At 36.7% G+C, this 27,791-nt stretch overlaps 6 protein-coding genes across 10 annotated transcripts; 1 reads left to right on the top strand and 5 right to left on the bottom strand.

Annotated features, from left to right (window-relative positions):
- Window positions 1-503: 503 nt before the first annotated feature.
- LOC103864680 lies at window positions 504-1,932 on the bottom strand. 4 transcript variants are annotated; one of them, XM_009142439.3, is made up of 7 exons: window positions 1,705-1,932; window positions 1,584-1,626; window positions 1,390-1,482; window positions 1,237-1,299; window positions 1,066-1,161; window positions 899-976; window positions 504-801 (listed from the first exon to the last, which is right to left on the bottom strand). In XM_009142439.3, the coding sequence occupies exons 1-7, from the start codon at window positions 1,845-1,847 to the stop codon at window positions 715-717; spliced, it is 603 nt and encodes a 200-aa protein (XP_009140687.1). In that variant the 5' UTR covers window positions 1,848-1,932; the 3' UTR covers window positions 504-714. The 4 variants fall into 4 exon arrangements, with proteins under 4 accessions (XP_009140687.1, XP_009140688.1, XP_033146670.1 ...); XM_009142440.3 differs by having other exon boundaries at window positions 899-961; XM_033290779.1 differs by having other exon boundaries at window positions 1,390-1,477.
- A 710-nt stretch (window positions 1,933-2,642) lies between these two features.
- Window positions 2,643-3,677, bottom strand: LOC103864840 (F-box/kelch-repeat protein At2g44700). Its single transcript, XM_009142611.2, has one exon. The coding sequence runs from the start codon at window positions 3,675-3,677 to the stop codon at window positions 2,643-2,645; it is 1,035 nt and encodes a 344-aa protein (XP_009140859.2).
- A 2,071-nt stretch (window positions 3,678-5,748) lies between these two features.
- On the top strand, window positions 5,749-10,140 carry LOC103864839. Its single transcript, XM_033290776.1, has 2 exons — window positions 5,749-6,625; window positions 6,695-10,140. Exons 1-2 carry the CDS (start codon window positions 5,802-5,804, stop codon window positions 7,821-7,823), a joined length of 1,953 nt encoding a protein of 650 aa, XP_033146667.1. The 5' UTR covers window positions 5,749-5,801; the 3' UTR covers window positions 7,824-10,140.
- On the bottom strand, window positions 8,440-9,477 carry LOC103864679 (F-box/kelch-repeat protein At2g44700). The gene has a single exon (XM_018658348.2). It carries the CDS (start codon window positions 9,475-9,477, stop codon window positions 8,440-8,442), a length of 1,038 nt encoding a protein of 345 aa, XP_018513864.2.
- A 7,002-nt stretch (window positions 10,141-17,142) lies between the features above and the next one.
- On the bottom strand, window positions 17,143-18,183 carry LOC103864677 (F-box/kelch-repeat protein At2g44700). The gene has a single exon (XM_009142435.3). It carries the CDS (start codon window positions 18,181-18,183, stop codon window positions 17,143-17,145), a length of 1,041 nt encoding a protein of 346 aa, XP_009140683.1.
- A 5,475-nt stretch (window positions 18,184-23,658) lies between these two features.
- Window positions 23,659-25,959, bottom strand: LOC103848302. 2 transcript variants are annotated; one of them, XM_033290778.1, is made up of 4 exons: window positions 25,710-25,915; window positions 24,599-25,541; window positions 24,434-24,529; window positions 23,659-24,180 (listed from the first exon to the last, which is right to left on the bottom strand). In XM_033290778.1, the coding sequence occupies exons 2-4, from the start codon at window positions 25,530-25,532 to the stop codon at window positions 24,038-24,040; spliced, it is 1,173 nt and encodes a 390-aa protein (XP_033146669.1). In that variant the 5' UTR covers window positions 25,533-25,541; window positions 25,710-25,915; the 3' UTR covers window positions 23,659-24,037. The 2 variants fall into 2 exon arrangements, with proteins under 2 accessions (XP_033146669.1, XP_033146668.1); XM_033290777.1 differs by having other exon boundaries at window positions 23,659-24,529; window positions 25,710-25,959.
- Window positions 25,960-27,791: the final 1,832 nt, after the last annotated feature.

Genomic DNA, 27,791 nt, shown 5'->3' with positions numbered 1-27,791 from the left:
ATACGATTTTATTTCCTACCATATGTTTGGAAGTGTTCAGTGTTGTGTGTTGGAGTAGTACTCTGTTGGATGTGTGATTAGAGAAAGCAGTACATGCATGTAGTACAGAAGAAAAACTACAAGTACTTCTTACTCATTGGGACTATTGTCAGTCCAGAAACAAAGCCCAAATCTTATTTCACTCCAAATTTTATTTAGATTTCACAATATTTGTTTAGTACAGCTGATCCTGATTTTGCCCAAGGAGGACGGACGCAAGGCGGCCCAAGTCAGCCTCTTGTTGTTGGCTATGTAGAAGTTAGAACCATAAATCTACAATATTACTAACTGAATGCCTTATTTATATAATAATAAAATTATATTAAAAATACAATATTGATACCAAAATTTTAAGAATACAGGATGGTTTGTGCAGATGTGAGATGATATTTCCTTAAATATTTGATTGCACATATTGTGATTGTTATTTATATAATAATAAAATTAAATTAAAAACTACAACATTGATACCAAAATTTTATGAACAGAGAAGAGAATGGTTTGTGCGGAGGTGAGATGATATTTCCTATATCCGTTTTGTTTAACAACACAGCTTAGATAAAAACATATGTTACTAATTGCGTATAATATTAACATAAGCTTACAGAGCTGTGTCTCAATATTTACGTATATGATCTGACCGAAGAAATATAGATAACCTGAAAAGGAAATGAATCAGTAAGCCATCCCTCCTGAAAACACATCTCCATCATGAAGCAAGCTCTCCGTCAACCAATAACCATCCCATGAACCGCCTATCCGCTGCCATTAACACACAATTCAAATTCATATACAATCAGATCATAAATTCACATAGTATTTAACTATTCCAAACATTCAAATTCACATAGGAATCAACCTGGAACATAGTGAATTCAAAAATCTCTTCTTCCTCAGGCCGAGTTCCTTGAATCCAAATCCTCTGCTTGAAACGGTTCTGTATAATACCACCAGTTTACCAAAACTTAAAGAGAGGAAATCATGATTCATGTAAAAGATGTTCAAAAGAAAGAGAAGTGATTATACCTCTTCAACGAGTAAACTGCTTAAGATCTTTCTATCCTTGTGGCCAAGCAACACACGGTAAGACGAGTGGTGAAAAATACGCCGAAACCTTTCAAACTGCATTCAACAACCAATAAGCTAGTAAGTAGTAGCCAAAGAACGATATGAAGTGTTGAAAAGTAAGTAAGTAACCTGTCCTAGATCAAAGAAAGGACCGAAGTAGGTGGATCTCTCAAACGGGTCGAATCCAGCAAACTGTTTTATTTTTCTCCGACAAAGGATCATCAAAAGCTGTAACAAAATTTAATAATTGAGAAAAAAACATCAAAGGATGGTTCTTTTTACCCGATACATGACCTCGATGCCATAATCATAACGAGGATGGTCGTTATACTTCAATGCATCAAGCTGATGTCGAACAGCATCTTCCGCACTAAACTATTACAAAAAAAACAATCTAAGAACTCGATTCAATACACACTGTAACAGAGAGAGACAAATCAAGATTGGCCTTATACAAAAAAAGTAGTATCATTTACATCAAGTCTGGGGCCAAAAGGACGTTTCCTACGACTCTCCAACCTGTAAAAACCAGATAATAATAAAAATCAACATGAAATTTGTAAAGCTCGATCAATGAAATTTGATTCGTAGTTGTACCAATCCGCAGAGAGGAAATCTGGAACATCGGAAGAAGAAGCTCGAACGAGGTAACGATCGAGCCTTCCGTAGCCATTATGAGGCTTAACGAGGTTAGCAGACAGAGAAGGAGAGGATGGAAGAACGAGAGACCAAAACGACATCGTTTCCTTCGGCAGCAGAAGTTAAGGTTCTGTGACGATCTTTGTTTTCCTCACTACGGACATTGTGTTTCACTTTTAATATCAAGCACAACTATAACCGGTTTTGTGTTTGGAAGCGGGCTGGACATTATCTGCCGCATGTTTCTTTTGGGGCCAAATGTTAAATAAACCTTTTTCTTTTAGGCTAATGTTTATAATGAGATATATATATTTTTTAAAATAGCCATGTACAGATTTGTGAACGTGACCATTTGTCATCAGATTGGATAATATTTGTTTTCTCTGAACATATACAAGCGAGGCGACGTCCACAACATATGGGCTTGCGATAATATGTGTTTTTTCTTTCTATTTATAAGAATGACATTGTTATATAATGTTTATAATGTATAGTGTACAATCAGGCCCTGTTCAAAGCATGAGAATAATAAAGATGAAGCACATAGCAAAGAGCAAAAAAGGAAAGTATAATTTACTGTGAATGTGAAAGTATACGTTTTTTCTTTTTATTGTGAAAGTATAAGTTTATCAACCATCTTCCTGGATATGCTACTACTGCTAAAAAGACCTACGAGAAGCTATAAACAATCAAACTGGCTGTATAACCTCATTGATATTCAAACGCATTTATTGTCTTGTTCTCTGCCCTGTTTAAACTGGAAACAACATAACACTTGTGCAAACACCACATGCTTTTTGAGTTTTGTACAACGATGGCAAAAGTACTAGTAAACAGAATAGCATAGCCCACACATCAAAATAATTACTTCAACCTATCCAATCTATCTATCCTCTTTAGTCTGAAACTGATAGACAATTGTCCATTCTGTAACCATCAGGGACACTCCCCAGAAGTTGAGCCGATTCTGCAGTCCCCTTGACCCCTTCTTCACACTTACCCATAGCAATCATTCTACACCAAATCTCCTTTCCGCATCCACCATGTTCTTTCCACAAAAGCGCCACCTTTCCATAGTATTCCGCCATCCCAACGGATCGAACCTTTTTGACATGATCCAAACCATTCACCACTCTCCATACCCTCAGCTTAGTGTCGTACCACATCAGCCCGAATCTAGCGTAATAAACGTAGAGCACATTCTCCATCCCACAAACCCCCGTTTTCCACCACTTATCTTTAGCCAAAGCAAAATCCTCGCATGAACCATCTCTAGTATCGTAACAAATAGCGTAGGCTCGTACGAGCGCACAAACCTTCCTGTCTAATGACACCGTGGCAGACGCGTGCCACGTCCTAATTTCCTTGGGGATCGGCGCTGGCTCCCAAGTTTGCGTGTTTAGATCAAACGCTTCGGCCACATTATCGTTGGATCTTACTCCTCCGACCACGTATACCTTACGTCCGACAACTCCCACGCTTTTGTACGTTCGGTACACGGCCATGCTTGGTCCTTGTCGAAGCTTGTCGGATCGAGAATCAAAGACCCAAAAGCTTGACGTTGGAAAGAACGGTTTGCAGATAAAGAAAATCTCCGGACCGTGAGCGACGATCGAGGGCATGCGGTGGTAATGATTAGGAAGCGCGAGGCCGACGGAGACGAACTGGTTCTCGCTCGGATTGTTCTCAGCTCTGCGCAGAGTGTACCAACGCGGGTTCTCGCACTGGGAGAGATCTTTTTTGTTCCTGAAGGAGATGTAGAGTGAATCTTTGCGGAGGAGAGAGCGAATCTTGTGAATCTCCGGCGACTGAACAAGATAAGTGAAGTTCTTGGAGACGCAAGCGAGGAGTGGGTATTTGCATTTCGGCACGCGGGCTAAGACTTGCCACACTATATCGTTAGGCAGTGAGGAAAAGTGTGACGGCGACATCGGTTTGTTGGTCTTTCGCGGTGGCTCTCGTCGGTGTCAGAGGCGGCGAAAGAAAGACCGTCAACTATAGTCAGCACTTAGCAATACTCTTTTATATTTCTTTTTTTTTGTATCGTTACGTTAATACTCTATTTATATACGACGAAATTAGAATATAGGTTTTTAGTTTTCCGCTAAAATTTTCTATAATATATTTTTATAAATATTTCCTTGTAGTCTTTTTTGGTCAACGAGAATATTACGAGATAGTTATATTTTCTCGTAGACTTTTGACGAAAAAAACGTCTATCTTATTGAAAGAGAAGTACCCATATAAATTACCTCTCGAGTTTTCAATTTATTTACAATTATATGCTACTGAAGTAATAAATTTACTTATCTTTTAAAATTTTTGTCTTTTACAATTTAATTAATGCATATCCTAAATCTACCTTTGATTTAGAAAACAAATATAAATGCATATTTATAGAAATTTCTATTTTGAATCATGTAAATGCAAGTGTAAATGCATATTTATAAGGATTTTCTATTTTGAATTATTCTTTCAACCATTTTGGTAACAATACAATCGGTTTCCAAATCTAATAACAATCAATTCAAAACAATTACTTAAATAAGGGGGTGTTAGTGGGACTTAGATTTCTATAGAGTTTGTTGATTTTAAAAGTTGAGAGATTTGTTAAATTTGGAAAGAGATGTAGAGAATTTTGTATATTGTGAAAATCTATGAAAATAAAGTAATGTAATGATTCTAAGAATTCAAGGTAAACATGTAGTATTCTCAAAATCTTAATTTGTGAGTTAAAATGATAAGAATTCAACTCCCAATAACATTTACTTTAATAGATTTGTAGAATCATTAAAATATAAACTTTGTGAATAACAAATGATTTTGTATATAGTTATAGAATCATCAAACCAATAACAATAGATTTCAATGAGAATATGAGAATCTATAAACCAATAACACTAGACTTAGAAATTCTAAGATTCATTATAAATCTCATCCCCACTAACACCCCCTAATTAGCGTGTGTAAATATATGTTGATAGAGATTTTTCATCTCAAATTATTTGTTCTACCGTTAAATTTTTCATTGAATGATTAAATAATTAGTTAAAATTCTAGGCCTTAACTAATTTAAGATGACCCAAATTATTATGTATCTTTAGGCAAACCAAGCCCATAATTAATTTGTAATTATTTTAAATTTTATTTATACATTCATTTTTAGAAATCTTAATCTATTATATAAAAATCTGATAAAATATGTAAAAATCCTTTGTAATATATCACAATCACTAATTGTATAACAGATCTTCTTATTACTTAGATTTAGACATCTTAGAATCCCTTCCATTTTATTTCTATGCAGACACTAGGAGCGGGAAAACGGCTTTTTCATACATGAACAACTCGTATAAGTTCTATTTCTACCCAGACTTTTGAGGTAGTTCAACACATACATAAACTATCAAATTTCGATTCAACATTACCTGAACTTTCTCTTTTTTAAAAAAATCAACTTTGACCCTAATTCTGTGAGTCAACTGTTAAGTGTTGACGTTTTCGATACGGGACGTTTTGATTTTCTTTTTTCTAAAAAAGATTGACAGTCACAAAACGACGTCCTTTTGAGTGAAATTTCATTTAACTCTTCTTCTTCCTTTTTACTTCGTGAAACAGAGAGCAGTTGGGAAAATTAGGGTTTCAAATTTATTTAGAAGATTTAACCTTAAGAACTTTGAACGGGTAGAAATCTCAGTTGTTACTAAGAAGAAAATGAGGTAAGTGATTCCACTGCTCTTCTTCTTCTTTTATGGGCTTTTAGATTCTGTGATTTTTTCATATGTTTGTCTTTGTCTCGTGTGTTTATCATTTTAATTGTTCTTCTTTATTCCTTGTTTTGCTAGAGTTGTAAATGTTCTTTTTTTTTTCCTTGTTTCAGCTCTACTGGTGTAATATTCAATTGTCACTACAAGGGGAAGTGGAAAAATTCAAGTCCCGACCTTGCTTACGACGGAGGCAATGTACAGATTATTGATTGTGATCCACGTGAGATCTTTACCCACTTGGTGAATGTATTGGGCGTGTCACTATATAACCAGAGGATATGGTATAAGATGCCATATGAGAGTCTTGAAGAGCTAAAGATCATATTTAATGGTGACCAAAATTTTCAGAGGATGTGTGAAGCAGCTGTACGGACGAAAATGGTTGATGTATTTCTCGAGGAAGATGATGTTAATGATGATGTTTCTCATGCTAATGAGACTGTGGGAGATGCTTTTCATGCGACAGTTGGTGGTAACAGAGATGAGATGTGTGAGGAGGAAGCTCGTATTGAGGAAAATATAGCAGGATTTGTTGATGAGGAAGAACAATGCAATGATGAGGATACACCACCCAACTCGGATTGTGATGAAGAGGATGGAGCAAATGGTCGGAAACATTATGATAAATACATAAAATTCAGTGGAGAGATCAGGCTGGAGCAGACGTTTGATACCATCACTGAGTTCAAAGAAGCCATTGTCGATTATGTGCTTAAAACAGGACGGAATGTGAAGTTCACTACATGGGGATCCAAAAAATCCGAAGTAAGGTGTACAATTGGTGAAGGTTGTCCTTTTAGGATATATTGTTCGTATGAGAAACCAATAAAATTGTTCATGGTTAAGTTCTGCAATGATGAGCATTCTTGTGACAAGGACGGGTTTAGCAAAGTGGTGAAGGACGGTGTAATTGCAAAACTGTTCTTGAATGACTTTAGAAGAAATCCTGATTTGATGCCACAAGCAATGCAACAAACTCTTGAGGACCGATATGACTTGGTTGTGACACATAACCAGTGTAGAAAAGCAAAGGGGAAAGCTTTAAAGATGATTCAAGATGAAGATGATGAGCAATTTTCAAGGTTCAGAGACTACAAAACAGAGCTTTTGAGGTAAATAGAACAGTTTTGTGCGCTTTTATAAAATAAAATTGAACTCTAACTTTCTTTTACATGTTTTAGAACTAATCCAGAGTCGACTATTGAGCTTGGGACAGTGCCTGGAGTTGAAGGAGTTGATTTATTCGATCATTTCTATGTCTGTTTTAAAGCACTCCGTGACACATGGCGTGCCTACTGCCGTCCTATTATTGGGATCGATGGTTGTTTTTTAAAGAACAATGTCAAAGGTCAACTCCTGGCAGCTGTTGGAAGAGATGCAAACAATCAGCTCTATCCAGTTGCTTGGGCAGTTGTACAAGTGGAAAACACAGACAATTGGGTATGGTTCATTGCAAAACTCAAAGCTGACCTTGGTATTGGTGATGGAGAAGGATTCACGCTAATATCGGATAGGCAAAAAGGTTTGCTTATTGCTGTGGATCAAGAGCTTCCTAAGATAGAACATCGTATGTGTGCTCGCCACATATATGGCAACCTTACAAGAGTGCATCCGGGCAGGGCAATAATGAAGAAGATCTTTTGGAAAATTGCAAAGGCATACACGGTTGCTGAGTATGATGAAGGAATTGAAGAAATGAGGCAGTATGACCTTGGTGTTTATGAAACATTAATGGAAAAAAATCCTCAGGCTTGCAGCCGTGCTTACTTCACGGGTACAGCATGTTGTGAAGATGTTCACAACAATTTCTCGGAGACATATAACAACACAATCAACACAGCAAGAGAGATGCCTTTAGTGGAGATGCTTGAGACAATAAGGCGTCTAGCTATGGTACGCATTGATTTACGGAAGGAGAAAATGAAGAAACACAAGGGGAAATACAGTAAGAAAGTGGCAAAAACCATTGCTGAAGAGTCAAAACACAAAAAGAATTGTCGAGCAGTTGCTGGAGCTAATGGGCAGTTTGATGTGCGTGAGAATAATGTTGGCCATAGTGTTCATATGACAAGAAGGACATGTACATGTCGGAAGTGGGATATGACCGGCATTCGTCGCCATGCTCTACGAGTGATCATGCATATGAAGTGGAAATCTGATGATTATGTTTCAGATTGGTACCTGACCTCTAAATGGCGTGCCACATATGAGAACTCTATCTCTCCTGTTACTGGCATGCGATTTTGGAGAAAAACTGATGAAACTCGGATACAACCACCAACGAGGCCAGAATCTAAAGTGAAAGTATAAGTTTATCAAATTGTCTTTGCAGATAATAAAAGTCAATAACCTTGGCTTCCATACAAAACACAGAAAGGATAAAAAAATTTCATTTAGTAAACTACTAGCCCTAATTAATGCTTGTGAATCTTAATCATGTGAGCTCCAACAATTCCCACCTAATAGTCTCATCTTTATTTTCATTGTGGACCCAAATGACAAAGCCCATAATGAATATGAGTTTGAGCAGGGTCGAACTTACAAAGAACAGTAACTGTATAGCCTTCCCCCACACGTCTTGACTGCACAAATAATCATTATTATCACCAATCATCTCACGTATGCTACTACTGCTGAAAATACCTAGGAGAATCTATAAACAATCAAACTGGCTGTACAAACTCATTTATATTCAAACGTATTCATTGTCTGGTTCCCCGGCCTGTTTTAAACTGGAAACAACATAACACATGTGCAAGCACCACATGCTTTTTGTACAACGATGGCAAAAGTATTAGTAAACAGAATAGCATAGCACATAAACACATGTGCAAGCACCACATGCTTTTGTACAACGATGGCAAAAGTATTAGTAAACAGAATAGCATAGCCCACACATCAAAATAATTAGCTCAATCTATCTTCTTTAGTCTGAAACTGATAGACAATGGTCCATTCTGTAGCCATCAGGGACACTCCCCAGAAGTTGAGCCGATTCTGCAGTCCCCTTGACCCCTTCTTCACACTTACCCATAGCAATCATTCTACACCAAATCTCCTTTCCACAACCACCATGTTCTTTCCACAAAAGCGCCACCTTTCCATAGTATTCCGCCATCCCAACGGATCGAACCTTTTTGACATCACTCAAACCATTCACCACTCTCCATAACCTCAGCTCAGTGTCATACCACATCAGCCCGAATCTAGCGTAATAAACGTAGAGCACATTCTCCATCACACAAACACCCGTTTTCCACCACTTATCTTCAGGCAAAGCAAAACTGTCGCAAGAACCATCCCAAGGATCGTAGCAAACAGTGTAGGCTCCAACGAGCATCAACGCACACACCTTCCTGTCTAACGACACCGTGACAGACGCGAGCCACGTCTTTTCTTCCTTAGGGACCGGCGCTGGCTCCCAAGTTTCCGTCGTTAGGTCAAATGACTCGGCGACATTCTCGTTAGATCTTACCCCTCCGACCACGTATAGCTTGCGTCCGACTACTCCCACGCTTTTATACGTTCGGTTCGCGTTCATGGTTGGTCCTCGTCGAAGCACGTCGGTTCGAGAATCAAAGACCCAAAAGCTTGGCGACTGCACGAACGGTCCGCAGATAAAGAAAATCTCCGGACCGTGAGCGACGATCGAGGGCATGCGGTGGTAATGGTTAGGAAGCGCGGGGTTGACGGAGACGACGAACTGGTTCTCGCTCGGATTGTTCTCAGCTCTGCGCAGAGTGTACCAACGCGGGTTCTGGGCGCGATAGTTTTTGTTCCTGAAGGAGATGTAGAGGGAATCTTTGCGGAGGAGAGAGCGAATCTTGTGAATCTCCGGGGAACGAACGAGATAAGTGAAGTTCTTGGAGAGGCAAGCGAGGAGTGGGTATTTGCATTTCGGCACGCGCGCTAAGACTTCCCACGCTATGTCGTTAGGCAGTGAGGAAAAGTGTGACGGCGACATCGGTTTGTTGATCTTTCGCGGTGGCTCTCGTCGGCGTCAGAGGCGGCGAAAGAAAGACGTCAACTATAGTCAGCACTTAGCAATACTCTTTTATCTTTCTTTATTTGCTTCGTTGATACTCTTTATATATACGACGAAAATAGAATATAGGTTTTCAGTTGGCCGTTAAATTTTCTATGATATATTTATATATTTTCTTGTAGTCTTTTTTGGTCAACGATATAGTTAGTTAAAAAAAACGATATAGTTAGTTATATTTTCTTGTAGACTTTTGACAAACTACGAAAAAACTTTATACTTAAAATGCACAACAACAGTGGAGGAGCTAGCCATAATATTTTCTAGAGTTAATATCAATTTATGATTAAATTTATATAATTATTTAATATTAAAATAAGTATTTATAGATACATCTATAAATTATAATGTAAAAAATATATATTTAAAAGCATTAATCAGAAATAAAAGTATCTTATTATCGAAAAAGAGAAACTAAAGCATAAAAAATATTAAATGATTATGAAACATATACATTTAAGAGTGAAAAATATATAATTGATTTGAAAAATCTTAGGCTCAAATTGATTTTCAACAAATATTAGAGAGGTCAATGAGCTAATCTTAAACATTTTAATAAAAAAATTGTAAACATTCAAGCAATATTTTGTTTTCCAAAAAGTCACAAGGGTCAGTTGACCTCATTCGCCATTGCAATGACAATCATAAGTTTCATAAATAATTTCCGTATAATTTATGGAAATTTTATTTTCTTAAAAGTCACCATCTTCTCATTTAACGTATAACGTTTACATCACCTGTTTATCAACCTCTATTGAACATTGTAAACAGAAGAGAACAGTTGACTAATGGTATAAGTTTAAGAAAATGGTCTAGACCACATAGACAAATTGGGTTCGAAACTTTTCTACACCAACTTTTTTAAGGAAAGATGACCATTTTTATTGTTTCTTACCTTGTAAAACCTAGGACTGGCCCTATATTAAGCAATTTTGTTACGTAATTCTCATTAGTATTTGCATCTGTGGAAGCCTTTCAAGTGAACTCAGTCAATAGAAGGAAAAAAATGATATCCTACAAAATAGGAAAAAAATTGAGTGAGAAAGTGAGAAAATGGAGGAGAAAGAAACCAAAACTAATAATGTTTGTGTGATTAGAAATTTGAATTGATAAGAGTTTATACATCTTTTAATCGATACCCTATCGATGAGAGTCATGAGACTGCACAATTCAATCGTAAAAGAAGTCAGTGACCGTGATTTTCGATAGCTGTTATGAGCTGTAGGGTGAAAGTGGTTGGCTTGTTAAGCTGAAGGTCAACTACATGAAAGTAATTTCTGAGTTTAGTTCTTTTTGATGTACTTACAATTAGTAATGGTAAAAATTGTGTTTTGAAGGATCTGTGAGTTCCTACTATTTCAAACCTTTTTTTTAATTACTTTTGGTTTAATGTTTTGTTTGAGAACATATAAAAGTCTTAAGTCTAAGAAAATTGACAAACTTTGTTTATGCCAGTTTCTAACCTTTGTATTAAATTTTTATCGAGTCAAAATGTGCATTTTAGAATATTTTAGTCTTTATCCCGGTTTAGGTCGATTCGAAACAAAAAGAATCGATTGACTACAAATAAATAAATTATTTATTTATTGTATATTTTTATTTACCTACAAAGAGAATTAGATTTGTAGGTAAAAAATTATTATAACTTTTTATGTTTTGTAAAGTCCGCACAAAAACATTTACATATTATCAGTAGAAACCAGATAATATAATCAACCTGATATTCCGATCAATGAAATCTAAACTATTAATACTCTTTTATCTTTCTTTCTTTCTTTCGGTGACACTCTTCTATTTATACTATTAATACATGTTATGCGTGATTTGAAATTTGAATTGGTTAGAATCTATACATCTTTGAATCGGTACCCTCTCGATGATACTACACAATTCAATCATAAAAAAGGTCAGTGACCGTGATTTTGGATAGCTTTATGAGCTGTAGGGGTGAAAGTGGTTGGTTTGTTAAGCTGAAGGTCAACAAATGAAAGTAACTTCTGAGTTTAGTTCATTTAAATGTACTTACAATTGGTGATGGTAAAAGTGGTGTTTTGAAGGATATATATGTCAGTTCCTACTATTTTAAACTTTAGTCTTGGTTTAATGTTTTGTTTGAGAAAATATAAAAGTCTGTCTAAGAGAATTGACAAACTTTGTTTATGCCGGTTTCTAACCTTTGTATTGAATCTTTATTAAAGGTAAAGATAGAAACTTTGGAACTTTGATATTTCTTCTCAAAATATATATTCAATGTTCAAACGTTTACATCTTGCTTTGTCTCATATATATACTAAAGAAGGAAGGGAGACTCTGTCTTCTCATTAGGTTAAGATGACAGCTAAGCGATGTGGTCCTCTAGCACTCCAAACCTGTTGCTTAGCTGCAGCTGAGCTGGTGAAACCGTACTCTTGTCTCCTCTTCCTTTATTCTTGACCGTTGCTTCTGTTTGCCTTGTCTTGGGCTTTTGCTGACTTGAACCATTGAAGTGGGCCTGCGTTTGAATTTCATCTCTGGGCTTAATATCCCCGCGCAAACTCGAGGTGGGTGGAAAGTCAACTCCGAGTTTGAAACGCAAAGAGAAGAAGCTGTGTTGTGACAATGATTTGGTGAAGATATCTGCAATTTGCTGAGCTGCCGGTATGTGTTTGACAAGCAGAGTTCCATTTGCTACTTTCTCGCGCGCAAAGTGATAGTGTGTGGCGAAATGTTTCGATTTTCTATGCAGAACCGGATTTGCTGTTAAGTGCACTGCAGAGAGATTATCACAATAAACTTCAGCTGGCTCTGGATGAGGTAGATTGATACTCTTCATCATCAGACTTATCCATTCAAGCTCAGCTGCAGTATCAGATAGTGTTCTGTACTCTGCCTCAGTTGATGATCTTGAAACCGAATCTTGCCTTTTTGCTGACCATGAAATCAAATTTGATCCCATAAATGTGCAGAAACCTCCAGTTGATCTCCTTGTGGCATTACAACCAGCCCAATCACTATCACAATAAGCTCGAACTTGAGAATTTGTATCAGACTCAAGAGTTAATCCCATCTCCAGTGTTCCTTTAACATATCTCAGAACCCTCTTCAAGAGATGAAAGTCAGCTGCAGTAGGCTTATGCATCTTCTGACAAACAAGATTGACCGCAAATTGAATATCCGGTCTCGTAAGTGTGAGATATTGCAATTTACCGGCTAAACTTCTGAAATATGTTGGATTTGAGAAGTCTTCATCTTGATGAGGCACTCTGTCTAGTTGTAGAGGAAGAGGAGTAGGCATTGGAGCACAATCCGACATACCTGCAGCTTGTAGAAGATCCGTTGCATACCTTTGTTGATTTAAGAACAAACCAGTTGGAGTAAACTGAGCTTGTATGCCAAGAAAGTAACTGAGAGGTCCCATATCTTTCATCCGAAACTGCTTGCTGAGACTCTTCAGCAGTTGTTGAATGAGAAGTTGATCATTTCCTGTGATCAACATGTCATCAACGTAGAGAAGAAGGAAGATAATGCTTTTATTTTTCTGATACACAAACAGAGAAGCATCACTACTGTTGCAGAGAAAACCAAACTCAATCAAAAACGAACTGAACTTGTCAAACCACGCCCTTGGGGCTTGTTTTAGGCCGTAGATCGCCTTGTGGAGCTTGCATACATACTGAGGATTCTCCTTATCTTCAAATCCAGGAGGTTGTCGCATATAAACCGCTTCACTGAGATCACCATGCAAGAAAGCATTTTTGACATCTAGTTGCTTAATGTCCCATCTTTCAACCACTGCAATATGAAGTATCATTCGAACAGTAGCCGTACGAACAACAGGGCTGTAGGTTTCAAGAAAATCAACTCCTTCCTCTTGCTCATCTCCTCTTGCAACCACTCTTGATCTAAACTTTGAGAATGTTCCATCTGCGTTTAATTTAACTCTGTGAACCCATTTACAACCAAGAAGATTGACACCTTCCGGGGGTGATACCAACGACCAAGTTTTAGTCTCATCACAGTTGGTTATCTCTTCAGTCATTGCTCCATTCCATCCAGGGTGATTCAGAGCCTCCTTGAGTGTTCTAGGTAGCTCAGGTATGCCTTTCACCGCAAGTAAAGCATAACGAGGATTAGGTTTTCTGATTCCAGCTTTAGCTCTTGTGACCATTCCATGATCGTTTTCTTGGTCTTCAACAGGTTCAGGAACTTGAGGAAGTGGAGACCCAGCTGGTGAGAGAGAATGTTGAGACTCATTACTTGATTCAGATTCGCTTGATTCTGCAGGATGAAGATCATGAGGAGCAACATTGTTGTCTGTAGCTGTCTGTGTTTGAGTAGAGGTGACAGAGGGTCGCATAATAGACTGACTCTCCTCTGCTGCAGCATCATGATCAGAGGAATCAGTACGCACCGGTTGTGCTGAAGAAGCAGTTTGTGATCTCCAAGCTGTACTCAAAGCAGTTGTTGGATCAGGAACCAGATGCTGATAAGTATCTTTGTAAGGAAGTCTGTCTTCATCAAAAAGTACATGACGATTGATGTAAACTCTTCCTGTTGGTGGATGATAACATCTGTATCCCTTATACTTTTCATTGTAGCCAAGAAACACACACAGAAGAGATTTTGGATCAAATTTATTCTGTGAGTATGGCCTAAGATAAGGGTAACAGGCACAACCAAACACTCTGAGAGCAGTGTAGACTGGAGCTTTTCCATTCAACAACTCATATGGACTTAACATCTTGTCATTAACCGAACTAGGAAGGAGATTACCGAGAAAGGCTGATGTGAACAATGCTTCAACCCACAGTGTATGTGGCAAGTGACTCTGAAAAAGCATAGACATGCCTAGTTCTGTGATGTATCTGTGACGCCTCTCTGCTATCCCGTTCTGCTCAGGTGTATGAGGGCAAGACATGATGTGTTTTATACCACATTCAGAGAAGTGTTGCGCCATTTGTTTGTTGACGAATTCGCCACCACCATCAGACTGAAAAACTTTGATTTTCTGATCATATTGTGTTTCTACTTGTTGTTGAAAAATTTTGAAGATTGAGAACACATCAGACTTAGATTTCATAGGATAAAACCAGCAGAATCTTGAATAATTGTCAATGAATACAACGTAGTATCTGAATCCTTGAACCGACACAACCGGAGCAGGACCCCAAACATCTGAATGTATTCTTTCAAGAACTCTACTGGACTGAAAATCTGAACTAGAAAAAGGAAGTTTACATGTCTTGCCTAGTTGACATGCTTCACACAGCGACTTGATGGTCTTGTTTATTTGAATAGCTTTTGTTGAAGATAGATGTTGTAGAACTTGATCATTAGGATGCCCCAGCCTCTTGTGCCACACTACATCACTCGAGCTTTGTTGTCTTGATGAGTAGATCGACATGAACTGAGGGTTGTCCAAGCAGTAGAGACCTTTAGTTTTGTTTCCCTGACTGAGAACCTTGTGGGTTGCCTTATCCAGAACACAAACAGATGTTGAGTCAAAAGTTACAGAGCAAGGATAATCATCTGTAAGCTTTGATACTGACAAGAGTGATTTAGTAATCTCTGGACAAACAAGCACATCAAGAAGAGGTAAATTACCTGTCTGGGTTTGAATAGACGCAGAACCTATATGAGTGATAGGTAGAAACTCTCCATTACCAACAATGACATGATCTGTTCCAGAGTACTCTTGAGATGTGTCGAGATGCTGAGCTGAGCTGGTGACATGATGAGACGATCCACTGTCTGGATACCACTCTGCGCCTGCTTGATAGTTTGTGGTGAGAACATTGGCCTGCGGCTGTTGTTCTGCAACAGCAAAGTGAAGATCAAAGCGTCTGTAACACGCATTTGCTGAGTGTCCATATTTACCACAAATCTGACAAGTAGGACGATTCCCTGCACCAGCACCAGCACCATTTGAAGACCGTTGCGCACTTTGACCAAACTGCTGAGGAAAACCTCGGCCTTGTGTTGTGTAAGAGCCACGACCTCGGTATCCTCCTCTGTATCCTCCTCTTCCACGTCCAGAGTAGCCTCCTCGGTTTGTATAGAAAGCTTGATGTGGAGAAACGTCAACTGTTGACTGATAAGACTGCAGCTTGTCTTCAAATCCAGTGAGTTTGTAGACAATATCTTCAAAACATGGAGCTGGATAGCTATCCATAGCATGCTCTATTACCGCAGTCACAGACTCATACTCTTTTCCTAACCCATTTAGGACTCCATAGATCTTTTATTAACCTGGCTCTGATACCATAAAGGTAAAGATAGAAACTTTGGAACTTTGATATTTCTTCTCAAAATATATATTCAATGCTCAAACGTTTACATCTTGCTTTGTCTCATATATATACTAAAGAAGGAAGGGAGACTCTGTCTTCTCATTAGGTTAAGATGACAGCTAAGCGATGTGGTCCTCTAGCACTCCAAACCTGTTGCTTAGCTGCAGCTGAGCTGGTGAAACCGTACTCTTGTCTCCTCTTCCTTTATTCTTGACCGTTGCTTCTGTTTGCCTTGTCTTGGGCTTTTGCTGACTTGAACCATTGAAGTGGGCCTGCGTTTGAATTTCATCTCTGGGCTTAATATTTATCGAGTCAAAATGGGTATTTTAGAGTATTTTAGTCTTTATCGATTATTTTTGGTTTTAGGTCGATTTGAAACTAAAGGAATCGATTGACTACAAATAAATAATTAAATATCTAAATTGTGCATACATGCACGTCAGAAGTTCAATAACGGGTGAAAATATTTCACCAATAGATAGTTTATTTTTCAAATAGATAAAAAGGTTGAGTTAACTTTCAAATGCAATTGCTTTGAGATCGATTCAACAGTTGAATCAAAAGCTATGTGTATTATACTGAAATCTGATCTGTCTATTATTAAGAAACATCGGCTTTTCTTTATTTTGGTTGGTTATGCCATGACGTAATTTTGGCACATATCTTATAGTTTTCAGCAATTCTTAGAAACTTTGTTTTACATCATACTTCATGCCTTTAGAGTTACGGAGAGACAAATTTGTCCCAACCTTTGTAATATGTCGCATTTAGACAAAAAAGAATCGCTTCGATTATTTTTCAATATCTTGGATATTTCAGTACTAGAGAGTAGAGATATAAAACACATCTGGATATTTATTTCTTTGGATTGATTCTTGTAATATGTTTGAGATTCGGTCTTTACCCGAATACATATCGGATACCATTCATACTAGTTTTTTTTTTATTGAGCAACTCTATTCATACTAGCTATGTATAATCCCAAAGTAACCACTGATAATGTTTGGTTGAGGTATTTTGTATTCAAAATCCGAAAATATCCAAGATACCTTGAACTGTTCCCCAAACCAAAACAAAACTTAATTAACAAACCCAATATTCTCGGGTTTTGGTTTCTCAAAATATGCAAACCAATTCATGCATGTTTATATAAACTTGACATACAAGTTAACATAGAAGATACCAAACCATGAATTGTATAACTCGTTTCAGGCTTTGTTGTCATTAACAAAAACAGAACGATCCTCTTTTAGTCTCTGGAAAGATGTAGGTAAACAAAGAAACAGAGCATAGATCCCATCAAAATAATTAGCTCAATCTAGTCTGAAACAGATAGAACACGGTGCAACCTAAAGCAACGAGGCACACTCCCCAGAAGCTGAGACGATTCTTCTGCAGTCCCACTGATCCCATCTTCACTCCTCTCCAAACTAATCATTCTACACCAAATCTCCTTCGTTGCACCACCACTATGTTCTTTCCACAAAACCGCCAACTTTCCATAGTATTCCACCATTCCAACAGACCGAACCTTCTTGAGATCACCCAAACCAGTTACCACTCTCCATACCCTCATCTTAGTGTCATACCACATCAACCCGGGTCTACCGTAATAAACGTAGAGCACATTATCGATTACACACGCACCCGTTTTCCACCACTCTTCGATTTTGATCTTGAACTCCGTACAAGAACCATCCCTAGTATCGTAGCAAACAGCGCAGGCTCCAACAAGCATCAACGCGCAAACCTTCCTGTCTAGTGACACCGTGGCAGCCGAGAGCCACGTCATCTCTTCCTCAAGACTCGGCGCTGGCTCCCAAGCTTCCGTCTTCAGGTCAAACGACTCGGCTTCAATGTCACCGGCCATGTTGCCTCCGACCACGTATATCTTACTTCCGACTAACCCCACGCTCTTGTACATTCGAGTCACGTTCATGCTTGGTCCTCGGCGAAACTGTCCAGAGCGAGAGTCAAAGACCCACAGGTTCGATGAGTGAACGTGTGCTCCGCATATAAAGAAAATCTCCGGGCCATATGCGATGATCGAGGCGTTGGACTCGTCGTGATCAGGAAAGGCAAGATCGACGGAGACGTACTCGTTCTCTAACGGATTATTCTCGGCTCTGCGGAGAGTGAACCAGTGTGGGGTCTGGGGACGGTTGGTTTTGTCCATGAAGCAGATGTAGAGGGAATCTTTGCGGAGGAGAGAGCGAATCTTGTGAATCTCCGGGGAACGAACAAGAAGACGGAAGTTCTTGGAGGCGCAAGCGAGGAGTGGGTATGAGCGTTTCGGCACGCGGGCCAAGACTTGCCACACGATGTCCTTAGGCAGTGAGGAGAACCGTGAAGGCGACATTGGTTTGGTTGATTTTTCACGGTGGCTCTCGTCGGCGTTAGAGGCGGCGAAAGAAAGACGTCAAATGTAGTTAGTTAGCAATACTCAGTTTATCTTTCTTCTTTGTTCGCGTTGATACTTTATACGACGAAATTAGAAGTTTGTATTAAACAAATATCGGTTTTCAGTTGTATGTTAAATTTTCTTGTAGTCTTTTTTGGTCAATACTTATTTATTATATTTTCTCGTAGACTTTTGAAACTACGGAAAAACTTTATACTTAGACCATCTTTAACGCTGATCCTTAATGAGGTCCTTAACTATAATTGGTGATTTAATTAAATCAAAACAAAAGAAAAAGCATATTATCGATCCTTAATGGGGCATTTTGGAGACCGATTATAAGCGTGGTTTTTCAACCACGTGTCATCACCACATTATTTTCTTTTTTTTTCTTCTCTTTCTTTTTCCGTCTTCTCCGTCTGTTCTCGTGATCTCCTCATCGTCTTCTTCTCTAGCTATTCTCTCAAAGATCGCCGAAGGAAATCGAGGACATAATCCTCCCCAAATTACTCTACGTAACCCTAACGGAATCCACCATTTCACCCGAGATTCTCAGCGAAGCCAAAGACCTCTTACTCTCCCGCGATTTGATGGAGAGATAGTACTCAAGATGTTTGATCTTGTTTTTTTGAACAACAAAAAACAACACTTTTTAAGAAACTCTAAATAAGAAACTACCATTGGAGGGTATGAATCAAGATGTTTCTTAAACAAGGTTTTTGATTACATTTAATTATAAAATATTCATTAAAACCCCAAATGGGGTTATAGGGATAATGGTGCTCTTAATATGCACAACAACAGTGGCGGAGCTACCAATTTATGATTAAATATAACTAAATTTATATAATTACATATTAGAATAAGTATTTATAGATGCATCTAGATATTACAATTCTGGAACATTATACAATATTTTAAATATTTATAAGCTGATGTAAAAAAGATAAAACTATATTTAAAAGTATTTATCAGAAATAAAAGTATTTGACTATGGAATAAAAGAAAATAAAGTATAAAAATATGAAATGATTATAAACATAATTGAAGAATGAAAAAAAAATGATTTGAAATATTAGATTAGAAGAAGAATTGTTTTCGTTTTACTTCAAATAATTTTTTTTAAAAAGAATAAAATCTTAGGTTCAATTGATTTTCTACAAATATTAAAGAGGTCAATAAGCTAGTCTTAAACAATTTTTTTTGTAAATATTGAAGCAATATTTTGTCTTCCAAAAAGTCATAGGGGTCAGTTGACCTCCCTCCCTTGAACACCTTCGCCACTGCAATGACAACCATAATTTTTGTAAATAATTTCCGTATAATTTATCAAAATTTTATTTTCTTAAAAGCTCACCATCATTTCATTTAACATATTACGTTTGCATCACCTGTTTATCAGCCTCTATTAAATGTTGTAAAACAGATTGGAACAGTTAACTAAACAATCAAAAGGTTGAATATATATGTAGACTAGTGGTATTCCGGGGTTCGTATGTTAATTTTCAATGAGTTCAAAATTGTTTTTTATCCATTTGATGGTGGTTAGTGACGGTAATGTATTATTTTGTTTTGAAGTTATTTAAGTTTTATTGTGTTTCAAAAAAAAATTGTTTTGGTCAAAAAGAAATAGCATAAGTGGTTTCAATGATCAATTCAACAAATTGGTTTCGAGAGCAGTTTTGGGGCATATCACGAAATAAATTTGGTTTAGAGCATTTCCAAAAAAACTCTATATTTTAGAGTTTACAAAACTTTATATTTGAAGTTTCAAGGTATTATTTTTCAAAATCAAAACTTCAAATTTAACTTCAAAAATATTTGTAATTTACACTATAGTCTTTATATTTGTCAAAATAAATCCATAAAACTTTTATAAATAACTACCAGATATATAAAAATTTACAGTAATATTAATTAATAAATTTTTACACTAAACAAAAACTCATCAAAATATAATCACGTTTTATTCTGTCACACTTTCTTTTTGTAACTTGCAAGTCGCAATAGAAACTCAAACTCTAGATCTTAACTGAGGAAAACCAAGTTTTAGGTTGCATTTTTTATTTTATTAAATATTTTATTTAGTTTTATTAAATATTTTTTTGTTTTAATTTTAAAATATTTGGTCATATATAATACGTAAATCATTATTTTCATGATTGATTTTTTTTATTTCGTCTCTATCTCGTTGTTGTTAAATAAATTTTGTTAAAATTGTTTTGATTAAGCTAGGTTCTATTTTTAGTTTAGGTTATTTAGTTTTGTTTATGTTTTAGTGTGTTCCTTGACATGTTATTCTATATTTTATATTTTGTTCAGACATTGCAACTATATATAAACTCTTAGTATTAATATTATATTTATGTTAAAGATTTTTTTCCGAATTGATGACAAAACCTTTTTTTTTTAAGTTATGCATTTATTTAGATACAATTATCAGATCTTTTGTTTTTTATATAATAAACCAAAAGCATTATTTTTGTTCTTATGTTTCTTATTATTTTATATTTTATTATATTGTTTCTCTAACTATATCTTTTTAAAAGCTGTTCTGATTACCTATTACCTATAATGTGTCTGAAATCATATTTGTGGATGGTTGATCCCTTAGCAAATGCTTTCCTCCCATTGTCCAGTTCATTGATAGTGTGAAAGATGTAAAGCTGGAGATATTGCGGTTGTTTCCCGTCAACTGGTAAAAGGGAGCCGACTTGGTGGTAGTTATGGCCATGAATCCTATAACTGAAAGGGCCCAGTGTCATGTGACTGTTTATCAACTACAGCACCCATATATGAAAGCTAGCATACCATTGGCAACATGGATTTTGATTTGGAAGCTTGGAGTCTCGAGAAGCTCTTTCAAGGGTGACGCTGGTTCACGGACTCGCTGGCAGCAGATGCTGAACTTTCAATCTGCTGCATCTAAAACATCCCTAACAAATTCTCCATTCCATAGTAGATATCCATATTGAAGGCATGTAACCAGCTCCCATTTCCCTGCTTTTGTTGTTAGAGTGATTCATGCAAATTAAGGAATGTAATTAAAATTTTGTTACTAATGTAGAGCTGGGAAGTCAAACAAAAGATGAGTGTCAGCGTTGGCTTAAAGATAGCAGGATTTGTATATTTTAATAAATTGGGGAAGATAATCTAACTTGAGATTTTGGAAGCAGCTGTCTTGAAGGCACAAATTCGAAGCCGCATTGCTCGTTATTGCTTGCCGTACCTAAGAAGTAAATTTAAAGTAGTCAAATTTTATGCACACATCAAGTTCAGTTTATTTACTCGTTTGTTTAGGTTTCTACCGTGTCTAGTGGCAAGATCGGTCTGCTATAACAATGCGGGAATCACGTGATTTAGGTGAGGAACAGACGCAAATACCGTGGTGCAGTCCTTTGATATACCGCCTGTTAATACAATCGAGAGTTTGTATTGTTTAAGTTAAAGATATGTTTCAAAAATAGTTCTGTAAGTATTACTTAAGAGAAAGAGAGATATGGTAATTTACCCTGTGCAGCCGAGGTATGATGTGTCTCATTGATGTATGTTCCTCAGCATGTTTGCCTGCAACAGTTTTGTTGTTGTTAAAAGGTTGAATGCCTGCAGAGAAGTGGGTTTGTGAATGAATGGGAAATTTTTTTTTTTTGGAAACACAACTAACCTCATGTTGCGTTTTAGAAGCTTGGCGTTGCACGAAAGCATCCTGTTGTTGCGGGAACTTGCTCAAAGCATCTACACAGTAAAACCATAAATTTTCTTCACTGCCCTGATTGTTGTTTGAACTTACTCGTCGCTGATATAGTAGATTTTGTGACATTTACAACTGGAGTGCCAGTGCTGCCCAAATAGTTCTCGTATAACCACGGCCGAGTAATATCAGAATTTGCGTTGTAATGTTTTTAAAGCAAGACAGAAGTAAGTATTCTTTGTAACCCGTAAGAATAAAAAACAAAGTAGTTATGCACCTTGTTCTGTTTTTTTTTTTTCAGAGAGACGAAGCGGGACGACAGAGCAATGCAGTTTTAAACTCACCAGCTTCATTATAAATTCTCAGAGAGGTGTGTGCCTCAGCCTTTTCACCTGGAAAAGATTTTGGTTAATATTAATGTTAAGTGTCTGCAAGGAATGGGGGTCCGGATGAAGGGATATGGTTGTTTGTTTTGGAAACACAACTCACCTTTCATGTTGCGTGTAAGAAGCTTGGATTTGGGCAACCACATCCTGTACCTTTGGGCCATCTTTTCTCAAAGAATCTACATAGTTAGAGGTTAATTTTATGATACGGATGCGAGAACCATAAAATTCTGGTGTGTGAACTAAGTGCTATAGTACCTTTTGGGACATTTACAACTTGGGTGCTGCTGCTGCTCAAACGTTATTGTTTAACAACGAAGTAGAATCGTACATGGGTCTGGTTTGTCAAAGCGTGATGAAGCGGAGATTTTGTTAGACGATCTCGAACTTTTAAATGTTTGAGTCTGTTATACGGGAGCTCTGATTTGGGAAGACGAATCAGATTTGGTTGCAGCTTTTAGACGGTGTTTATATATGCTCAATCAAACTGCTGATGACGGAGTTAACATGCAGTGATGAGGACGTAGTGGACTTGATTGATAGCCATTAATCCGCACTCCGAAGCATAACGTCTTCTGCGTAGGTGAAGAGGAATAGAGAGCACGGCTTTCAGTTCTCCGGCATTTGGTTGAGCTGGCTGTCAATTGTGTTCTTTTGTAAACTCCATGAGCGACCAAGAAACGCAAAAGCTTTCTCTCAACACGTTACCTCACCGTTCCGCCTTCAGATCAGACAAATGAATCTGCAAGGAAGCTACAGAGTGGAGTTGAGTGGGATGAAGATATTAATGGCCGGATTAAAGGAGGAAATTAATGGGATCTAAAGGCGTTACAGGATGTTAATCGGATACGATATGAAAAGGGACGACTTAGTTATGACACACAAACAAATGGGCATGCACAATCAAACCTGATTTAAGCTCAAATAAAAGATTTGGTCTTGTTACGACAAAGCCCATAATGTTTTTCGGAATGATTTTAAGAACTTCCTTGAATTTTTTTAGGTGACAGGTGGCAAAAAATGTCCCATCTTTCTTGCTGATGTGGAGGCAGAAGGTGAGAGAAAACCCTGTTTTAGATAGATAGATAGCCTGCCTCTGGGCTAAGCTAATAAATCATAAACTTCCGGCCAAATTTTTTTATTAATAAATTACAGCCACAAATGTTCATATTTGTTTTAGTCTAATGGTATAATTTAAGTGGTCTAGGCAAAGACTGGCTGTATGTTAATAGTGAGCAATTTTGTTACGTATATTCTCCTTGCTTAAAATATATCTTGAAGCTTGTAAAGTCAATTATATGGTCCGAGTGAAAATGTTTTGTTGTTAGCATTGCATTGTAGGCCACACTTTAAAGCTTAAGAGACCTTGAATAACATCATTAGCATCACAATCAAAGATAATGTAACGACCCCAAACTTAATAAAACGCCCATCTAATTTTTGTTTTATTCAAACATATGAATCCCCCTTAGTATTGAATTGAAGTATACATAGCAGAAACTAACGAAAATGGACAGCTCCGGATTCAGAGTGTTTAGAAGAGATATCATGAGAATCATACCTACTGAAAGATTAAAAAGACTACTGTCGTAAGTATTTGGCACAACTCAATAGTCTCTCAGGTATGCACTTTGTTATCACCGAACTTATCCAACCAGACCGTGAATTTCCTCCTTAGAACAGGAACATATCAAGTGCCTGTGAACAGAGTTGATCCAACAACACCTGCAACAGATCAGTTTTGAATAACCAAAAAGAAAAAGACAGTACAATTTAACTTATGTATTTGAGTAAGAAGGGGCCTCGTGTTTTGCACGGATAGGTAAACCCAATGCATCTGAGTAAAGATCTCTAGAAGCAAGATCTGCAGCACTGTTCCTGAAAAAATGTAGGGAAGTTCCATAATCCAACCAATAATAATGAAAATACAAATAGCTTATCCAACAGAATCTAAAGCGTAAATCAATGAAAGACGACCAAAAAAAAAACTCAATCCTCAAAACATGACTTATGTTAAAGCACATATACTGTAACATTTTGTAGTTCAATATCCCAAAATTATAACAAAAGAAAATTAAGCTGACTATAAGAAGAAGAACATCACAATAAGGATTGGAGTTTCCATACATACTTTCTTCCACTCTGTTGCCTATACAGATCATCACTATAAGAACCCTCTTGGAAAAGAACAATATGTAACAGCTGATTCCACATTGCAGGGAAGTACCTGAAGATAAGATTGTTAATGATCAAAAAGAATATTTGATTACTAACAAAATTTACTATTGCCTTGTACCAGCAGAAGACGTTAGGTTTCTTATCTCCATCAAATGTTCATCATTTGATATATTCAGCGAAAGTCGGAGATCCGTTAGTGATGCTTCCTGATCCCAGTTAAGCGGTCCTTGAGCAAATAACTTCCCCAGTGTACTCCGGTACGTGGACAGTTCAGGCCTACAGAACCTCCTCACTTCTTGTCTGCATCCTTTTGAAGATTCTGCATCACTAGTATAAGAGTCTGCGTCTTGGCTAGAACCACCATCTAGAAAAGAAGTTGACTCATCATATCTAATAGGGCTACAACTACCAACCGAGCATGCATCATCACTAAACCTTTTTGTTCTTACCCTCACCATTTGACAGCAAGTAGCAGCACCTCCTTCCGTCAATCTCATCTTCTTAGGAGTTCCCGTGCAAGATTCAGCAGACTCACAGGGTGAAGGTCTCTTCACCAGTCTTATAGAAACAACACTCCTCTCACGTGGCTTAAGCTTCTTCTGGTTTACATAAGAACCAGTCAACGTAGAGGACTTCACAGAACAAGACACCTTTTCGATCAGACCCCATCTTTCATCTCGCCAAGATTGTCTACCCCTGAGGTTAACTTTATGAACCGTAAGCTCCACCGAGGCGGAACCAAGTAACCGAACAGCATAGTATCGTCCCGACAACTCCTTGAGGACAGTAGCGGGTTTCCAGAAAACATGATCAAGAACCTCAACTAGTTCGCCAGATTCCCACCTGTATACATCGATTAGCGGAGGACACGGCCTGATCATCTTCCTCGCAACTCTCTCCTCCAATGTCTCGTCTTTTGCAAACCCGAACGAGTAGTATCGAACGATGTACGTGTGACCATTGCCTGAAAGAATCTCAGCCGTTCGCCACGCGCCATAAGGGGACTCTTTGAGGGTTAAAACCTCAACTCTGCTTCCTTTTCTGAATCTCATAATAGCTTTCTGCAAACAAAATTTAAAAAAAAAAAAAAAAAACTTATTAGTGATGCATTCAATATAATAAAAGTGACAGAAACATCAATTTCTCCCACATAGCACAGCAATACAATTTCCAGATTTAACAGAAATAGAATTTCCAAATTCGATCGAAGAAACTGCAAAAGAACATACCTTTGTACAAATCTGAGTAACGTAAGATAAGGATTTTCCTCTGACCAAATTTATCGCAATTGAAATTGGGAGATTTAGGGCTTTGAAGAGATGCCGATGAAACTAGGCGTGATCAGAAATTAGCAATTTATATTATTTAATATTTTGATTTTTAATTAAATGCTACCGACCTATTTACTCTTAACAAGCCGAATAAGTCAATTGGTAATGGACCGATTGTAATGGAGCTTGTCGTTTATCATTTCAAGGCTTAATGGGCTTCTAATAGAAAGAATAAAGTAAATTACTAATGAAAACGTGAAAAGCTTTATGGAGATTATAATATAGAAAATTTGTTACATGGCACGTCCTCCGAATGATCCAAGTATTTTTTTTATACTGAGAACAGCCCGGATCATCAGCTGAAGCCCCTGAATGCTTAGCATTATGACAAACTTTGGGATTGGAATCTTACACTTTGACATACTTCTTACTTGTGGTGTACTTTGAGCTAGGTAAATGAATTTATTTTTACTTAAATATTCTTGAATCAAACAGTTAGTTAGGAACCTTGTTTGTCTTGTAACAATCTAGTTTCCCATGTGTTTTTTTTTAAAAAAAATTATTTAGTTATAATCTTTACACACACATATCTAATACACCAACATTTCATATTTAATATATAAACTAGATTTTGACCCGCTCTTCAAAGCGCAAAATTATTTTTGTTGATAAAATTAGCAATCCATTTCTTAGTTCATAACATAAATAAAAAATCTATTTGGTAAACTCGTTTTTACTTGATAAATATTTTGTATATTCGATGAAATAACCTGAAAACTAGGGACAATTATGTTGTGCATGGATGTGGTCATAGATAATTGCTATAGGATTGTTTTTTTCTAGTTGTGGTCAAGTGGTCAAGAACGAATATTAATGGAATTTTCAAAATTTATACAACAAATAACATCAGGAAACCAAAAAAAAAAAAGATAAGAAAAGTCTGGTTTTTAAGTTGTTGTGAGTTAAGGTGAGTACTCATGATGAAAGTGTTTGTATTTTTGTTACATGTGGTTAGTGGTTAGTAACGTATTATAGAGATTTTCGGATTGGTGTGTGGTTAGTGGTCAGTGGTTTATAACCACAAATACCATTGTGTTGCAGACTGGGACTCAGACTACTCAAGTGGCTAGACTGAGGTTCAAGAGATCGGACTGGAAGTTTTTTCATATTTTTCGTGATTTGGCTATAATATGTATTATACGTTGTGAAGAACACTGTAGATAGGGTGGGAAATTTATTCTTCTGTAGGCATAACAAGTTATAATGCGTAAACAAGAAAAGGTAATTCATAGATTCGTCACTATAAGTTGTATATAGCTAGCTACATGTACACTAAAAACATTTTGCTAAAATATAACCTAACGAATTATAGCTAAAATAGAATACACAATAAAGTTTTGTTTGAGTTATATATCTAGGAAAGATCTATGTATAATACTTACTATCCGAACTCTAGATAAGTAGATAGCCAAAATGAGTATTTTAACCCAGTTATGACATAAAATAAAATATGATTTCCTATTTTTTTAAAGAATTTAAACATATAAATAGTCATACTTATGTTTAAAATGCTTTTCATATTTTGTTTATATTTTTATATTTTAGTTTACTATTTTTTCCATTACAGAATGGTAAAATCTGTTCAAAATGACTAAGGGTATCAAAAATCCTATTGGGACAAAATAAAATTGAAAGTGTCCATTTTTTCCAATTCTTCCAAAAAAAAACAGAAAAACAAAAATAAAAGGAGTGGTCCAAAAATGGAAAATACTTACTACCCAAACTCTGGATAAGTAGATAGCCAAAATGAGTATTCTATAGCTAGGACATAAAATAAAATATGATTTCCTATTTTTTAAAAGAATTTTAAACATATAAAATAATAAAATAGTCAACTTATGTTTACAATGCTTTTCATATTTTTTATATTTTAAAATTTTATTTTACTATTTTTTCTATTACAAAATGATAAAATATGTTCAGAATGACCAATAGTATCAAAAATCCTATTGGACTGTAGGAAGTGACTTTAGCTTTAAT

The sequence above is a fragment of the Brassica rapa genome, chromosome A04, assembly GCF_000309985.2.
Source record: "Brassica rapa cultivar Chiifu-401-42 chromosome A04, CAAS_Brap_v3.01, whole genome shotgun sequence".
Classification (NCBI taxonomy): domain Eukaryota; kingdom Viridiplantae; phylum Streptophyta; class Magnoliopsida; order Brassicales; family Brassicaceae; genus Brassica; species Brassica rapa.
Note: the sequence above shows the minus strand (reverse complement) of the source record. Positions and strands in the feature narration are given on the sequence as shown.

Excerpts from the sequence above, each read along its gene's own strand:
- LOC103864680 (XM_009142439.3), bottom strand. The coding sequence starts at position 1,847 with ATGTCGTTTTGGTCTCTCGTTCTTCCATCCTCTCCTTCTCTGTCTGCT. Across the intron at positions 1,627-1,704 it reads GATTTCCTCTCTGCGGATTG|GTTGGAGAGTCGTAGGAAAC; the intron begins GTACAACTACGA and ends TGGTTTTTACAG. Across the intron at positions 1,162-1,236 it reads CTTTCTTTGATCTAGGACAG|TTTGAAAGGTTTCGGCGTAT; the intron begins GTTACTTACTTA and ends TGTTGAATGCAG.
- LOC103864840 (XM_009142611.2), bottom strand. The coding sequence starts at position 3,677 with ATGTCGCCGTCACACTTTTCCTCACTGCCTAACGATATAGTGTGGCAA.
- LOC103864839 (XM_033290776.1), top strand. The coding sequence starts at position 5,802 with ATGCCATATGAGAGTCTTGAAGAGCTAAAGATCATATTTAATGGTGAC. Across the intron at positions 6,626-6,694 it reads TACAAAACAGAGCTTTTGAG|AACTAATCCAGAGTCGACTA; the intron begins GTAAATAGAACA and ends TACATGTTTTAG.
- LOC103864679 (XM_018658348.2), bottom strand. The coding sequence starts at position 9,477 with ATGTCGCCGTCACACTTTTCCTCACTGCCTAACGACATAGCGTGGGAA.
- LOC103864677 (XM_009142435.3), bottom strand. The coding sequence starts at position 18,183 with ATGTCGCCTTCACGGTTCTCCTCACTGCCTAAGGACATCGTGTGGCAA.
- LOC103848302 (XM_033290777.1), bottom strand. The coding sequence starts at position 25,532 with ATGAGATTCAGAAAAGGAAGCAGAGTTGAGGTTTTAACCCTCAAAGAG. Across the intron at positions 24,530-24,598 it reads AAACCTAACGTCTTCTGCTG|GTACTTCCCTGCAATGTGGA; the intron begins GTACAAGGCAAT and ends TCTTATCTTCAG.